We start from the raw sequence: 6,000 nt of genomic DNA, 5'->3' as shown, positions 1-6,000 counted from the left end.
CTAACTCTTACCGTATGGGCGCTGAAGGGAAGTTTGACCTCAAGCTTGCTCCAGGGTACGACCCTGAGTCGGCTGCCACAGCGCCGTCACCCAAACCTGTCTCATCCACTGTTTCAGGCCCCGCCTCCTCCACGGTGGGACCCTCCGCGACCCCGGCGGCCAGCGGCGGCACCACCACCACCTCCTCCTCGTCTTCGTCCACCTCGTCCTCCTCGCAGCAGCAGTCGTGGAGCAGCCTGGTGAAAAATAACTGTCCCGACAAGGGCGGGGCCACGTCGCTGGGCGGGGCCAGCTCCTCCAGCAGGAAGGGCAGCAGCAGCTCCGTCTGCAGCGTCGCCTCTTCCTCCGACATCAGCCTGAGCTCGTCGGCCGGGCTGCCCGGGGGAGGGCTGCGGCTGGAGAGGAGGGCCGAGGGGCTGCTGCTCGACCAGGGCTCCGGGGTGGGAGGAGTCACGGGGGGGGGGGGTCGGCTCCGACGGACAGCAGCAGGAGCCCATCGTCGTGCTGTCCTCCGCGGTGGAGGGCGGGTCCGGCTCTGCGTCCAGCTCCGGCACGCTCACAGCTGACACGCCCGCCCCCGGCGACGACGCCAGAAACAAGGACACATCCACGGCGAACGCCGCGACCGACCCGGCGACGGCGATCTCCATGGGGCTGGTGAGCGTGAGCTCCCCCGACGTCAGCTCGGTGTCGGAATCATCCAGCAAGGACACGCCTTCCCAGAGGCCTCTGTGCTCAGCAGCCAACGCCCGGCTGTCGGTCAGCTCTCTGCTGGCCGCCGGCGCTCCCATGAGCTCCAGCGCCAGCGTGCCCAACCTGTCGTCTCGTGAGGCCAGCCTCATGGAGTCCTTCGTCCGCCGCGCACCCAACATGTCACGCACCAACGCCACCAACAACATGAACCTGAGCCGCAGCAGCAGCGACAACAACACCAACACGCTGGGCAGGAACGTCATGAGTACTGCTAGTGAGTACTGCAATATTACACACTATTACTGCTAGTGAGTACTGCAATATTACACACTGTTACTGCTAGTGAGTACTGCAATATTACACACTATTACTGCTAGTGAGTACTGCAATATTACACACTATTACTGCTCGTGAGTACTGCAATATTACACTCTGATACTGCTAGTGAGTACTGCAATATTACACTCTGATACTGCTAGTGAGTACTGCAATATTACACACTGATACTGCTAGTGAGTATTACACACTATTACTGCTAGTGAGTACTGCAATATTACACACTGATACTGCTAGTGAGTACTGCAATATTACACACTGATACTGCTAGTGAGTATTACACACTATTACTGCTAGTGAGTACTGCAATATTACACACTGATACTGCTAGTGAGTACTGCAATATTACACACTATTACTGCTAGTGAGTATTACACACTATTACTGCTAGTGAGTACTGCAATATTACACACTGTTACTGCTAGTGAGTACTGCAATATTACACACTATTACTGCTAGTGAGTACTGCAATATTACACACTGATACTGCTAGTGAGTACTGCAATATTACACACTGATACTGCTAGTGAGTACTGCAATATTACACACTATTACTGCTAGTGAGTACTGCAATATTACACACTGATACTGCTAGTGAGTACTGCAATATTACACACTGATACTGCTATTGAGTACTGCAATATTACACACTGATACTGCTAGTGAGTACTGCAATATTACACACTATTACTGCTAGTGAGTACTGCAATATTACACACTGTTACTGCTAGTGAGTACTGCAATATTACACACTGTTACTGCTAGTGAGTACTGCAATATTACACACTGTTACTGCTAGTGAGTACTGCAGTATTACACACTGTTACTGCTAGTGAGTACTGCAGTATTACACACTGATACTGCTAGTGAGTATTACACACTGATACTGCTAGTGAGTACTGCAATATTACACACTATTACTGCTAGTGAGTACTGCAATATTACACACTGTTACTGCTAGTGAGTACTGCAGTATTACACACTGATACTGCTAGTGAGTATTACACACTATTACTGCTAGTGAGTACTGCAATATTACACACTGATACTGCTAGTGAGTACTGCAATATTACACACTGATACTGCTAGTGAGTATTACACACTATTACTGCTAGTGAGTACTGCAATATTACACACTGATACTGCTAGTGAGTACTGCAATATTACACACTGATACTGCTAGTGAGTACTGCAATATTACACACTATTACTGCTAGTGAGTATTACACACTATTACTGCTAGTGAGTACTGCAATATTACACACTGATACTGCTAGTGAGTACTGCAATATTACACACTGATACTGCTAGTGAGTACTGCAATATTACACACTGATACTGCTAGTGAGTACTGCAATATTACACACTGATACTGCTAGTGAGTACTGCAATATTACACACTATTACTGCTAGTGAGTACTGCAATATTACACACTGTTACTGCTAGTGAGTACTGCAGTATTACACACTGATACTGCTAGTGAGTATTACACACTGATACTGCTAGTGAGTACTGCAGTATTACACACTATTACTGCTAGTGAGTACTGCAATATTACACACTATTACTGCTAGTGAGTACTGCAATATTACACACTGTTACTGCTAGTGAGTACTGCAGTATTACACACTGATACTGCTAGTGAGTATTACACACTGTTACTGCTAGTGAGTATTACACACTATTACTGCTAGTGAGTACTGCAATATTACACACTGATACTGCTAGTGAGTACTGCAATATTACACACTATTACTGCTAGTGAGTACTGCAATATTACACACTGTTACTGCTAGTGAGTACTGCAATATTACACACTATTACTGCTAGTGAGTACTGCAATATTACACACTGATACTGCTAGTGAGTACTGCAATATTACACACTGTTACTGCTAGTGAGTACTGCAATATTACACACTATTACTGCTAGTGAGTAATGCAATATTACACACTATTACTGCTAGTGAGTACTGCAATATTACACACTATTACTGCTAGTGAGTACTGCAATATTACACACTGTTACTGCTAGTGAGTACTGCAGTATTACACACTATTACTGCTAGTGAGTACTGCAATATTACACACTATTACTGCTAGTGAGTACTGCAATATTACACACTGTTACTGCTAGTGAGTAATGCAATATTACACACTATTACTGCTAGTGAGTACTGCAATATTACACACTATTACTGCTAGTGAGTACTGCAATATTACACACTGATACTGCTAGTGAGTACTGCAGTATTACACACTATTACTGCTAGTGAGTACTGCAATATTACACACTATTACTGCTAGTGAGTACTGCAATATTACACACTATTACTGCTAGTGAGTACTGCAATATTACACACTATTACTGCTAGTGAGTACTGCAATATTACACACTGTTACTGCTAGTGAGTACTGCAATATTACACACTATTACTGCTAGTGAGTACTGCAATATTACACACAGATACTGCTAGTGAGTACTGCAATATTACACACTGATACTACATGTTTACTGCCAGTGAGTGCCAATACTGCAATATTACTTACACTTACACAGTATTACTGCACTAATATTGCACAATAACTACTAATAAGTACTAATACTGCACCAGTACTGCGGTCAGGTGTCAGGTTTTCTTCAGATGAGTGTGTACAGTAGAGCAGCAGTCAGCTGATACTAACTTTAACAACATTTAAAGGGTTTTTGGTCTCTTCTAGTAACAGTCTTTGTTTTTATTTGAGAGTCAGTGTAGCGAGACAGGAAACAAGAGAAGAAGAGAAGGCTGTGAACCGTGGACGTTGCCGTTATATGGTATTTATTTACTGGTCTCTTGTCAGTAAAGTAAAGATGATCCCAGGTGTGACCTTTGACCTGCAGAGACGTGAGACTCGCAGTAGTTTCAGTCAGACGTTAGACCTGCATCCTGCTGGGTGAACAGCATGAGCCTCCAGCCAATCCGCTGTTTCCAGTCAGCTGATTAGAGCTTAACGAGCTTCACCTGCTGCTTCGTCTCTTTGGTTTCTGACCAACTAACTGCCCTTTGTTTGTGTTTGTGTTTGTTTGTTTGTTTGTTTGTTTGCAGCTTCTCCTCTCATGGGTGCTCAGAGCTTTCCTAACCTCACCACCACTGGCACCACCTCCACCGTTACCATGTCAACCTCCATAGTAACCAGCAGCAATAACGTAGCCACGGCCACCACGGGTCTGTCGGTGGGCCAGTTGCTAAGCAACACCCTGACGACCAGCCTGACGTCCACGTCCAGCGAGAGCGACACGGGCCAGGAGGCTGAGTTCTCTCTCTATGGTTGGTGACAACACACAGACACACACACACACACACTCACACACTCGGCCTGCTTCAGCTAACCTGCTGTCTAACTCTTCTCACATCCAGCAGCAGCCTCCAGCTCTAAAATGTCACGTTTAACCTTCTTGCACTGGTCATATTAATCATTTGTCGGCTCTGTGTTGCACATAAGTGAAAAACAGTGAAAAACATTGTTTATCCTCAAGTTCCATATTTTTAGTGGTTGAACTACTGAGTGTTTTCATGACTTATGTTCATCTTTTAGACTATAAGATGTCATAAATATTATAATATTCCCTTTACAAGTGGAGCTTGATGCCGGGTCGAGTTTCAGTTTCTTTCACTTTGCAAAATATAAAAACATTTTTTTAGCACAAAAGTTAGTTTAATGTTGTTAGAACACAAACAGATAAATAAAACACTGTAAAATATAATAAATCTGATAACTAAACTGATTGGTTCAATCAAAATATCTGATTTAAAAAAATATGACCAAGCTTTCATTTCCTACTTGAAGCTCCAGGCAGATAAAATAATATTATAAGAAGACCTGTAGGCAGGTTTATCAGGGTCCAACAGGCGGTTCAACACCTGCATCTGAAGACCAAATCTAGACGTTCAGACAGCGTATTGAATAAATACTAAGAAGAGGTTTAAGATGAATGTCTCCTAGAAAAACTCGATCTTGTACCTTCAACGTTTCAGCTGATTTAAACCTGAATAAAATACATCAAATGATAATAATCCAGCAAAAACAGCAGAGTTCCAACACATCTGGTGGTTACATGTATAAATTAAGAAAAAAACCCAGAGAATCCACATTTTTAGTTTAGTTGGTTAATTTTCTGTCAGTTGACTTTTCAGTTGGTTAATTGTTTCGTTTCTGTCCGTCTGATGATGTTTAATGTTTTTATCAGTGAAACATTAGTGAGTTCAGGTGTTTTCTGAGTGTTTGAAGCTGTTTTGTTGAAGCTGTTTTGTCGACAGTAAACAATAATTATCTATCAGTAGAAACCATGAAAGCAGGAAGTGGATTTCCAGATGTTCCTTCCTTTATTATGTTTCCTCATGTGTCTGTGTCTCTCTTTCAACTTCCTGTAGACTTCCTGGACAGTTGTCGTGCCAACACACTATTGGCCGAGCTGGATGACGAGGAAGACCTTCCGGAGCCCGACGACGACGATGACGAGAACGAAGACGACAATCAGGAGGACCAGGAGTACGAGGAGGTCCTGGTATGGAAATCTTTTATTTGTTGTCGTTGTTGTTGTTTTCTTTACGAGTTTTATAAAACAATACCAGAACTTTTTTGTTGTTTTAATGCGATTCGTGCGTAACAGGAAGAGATGATGACCGTGTGTCCTGCTGTCCTGCAGGAGGAGGAGGAGTACGAGACCAAAGGAGGTCGCAGGAGGACGTGGGACGACGACTTCGTCCTGAAGAGACAGTTCTCCGCTCTGGTCCCCGCCTTCGACCCCCGACCAGGAAGAACAAACGTCCAGCAGACCACCGACCTGGAGATCCCCCCGCCGGGTAACTAACGTGCACACACACTCACACACTCACACACTCACACACACTCACACACTCACACACTCACACACTCACACACACTCACACACTCACACACTCACACACACTCACACACTCACACACTCAC

The 6,000-nt window shown here is 44.4% G+C and overlaps 1 protein-coding gene across 1 annotated transcript in view; it reads left to right on the top strand.

Moving 5' to 3' along the window:
- hectd1 (HECT domain containing 1) overlaps positions 1-6,000 on the top strand; it is a 44,169-nt gene that overhangs the window by 28,320 nt on the left and 9,849 nt on the right. The window contains 4 exon segments of the mRNA XM_044375929.1: positions 1-452; positions 454-967; positions 4,116-4,337; positions 5,442-5,873. Coding sequence (XP_044231864.1) covers positions 1-452; positions 454-967; positions 4,116-4,337; positions 5,442-5,873 — 1,620 coding nt within the window.

Source organism: Thunnus albacares, chromosome 15 (assembly GCF_914725855.1).
Source record: "Thunnus albacares chromosome 15, fThuAlb1.1, whole genome shotgun sequence".
NCBI classification, from domain to species: domain Eukaryota; kingdom Metazoa; phylum Chordata; class Actinopteri; order Scombriformes; family Scombridae; genus Thunnus; species Thunnus albacares.
Note: the sequence above shows the minus strand (reverse complement) of the source record. Positions and strands in the feature narration are given on the sequence as shown.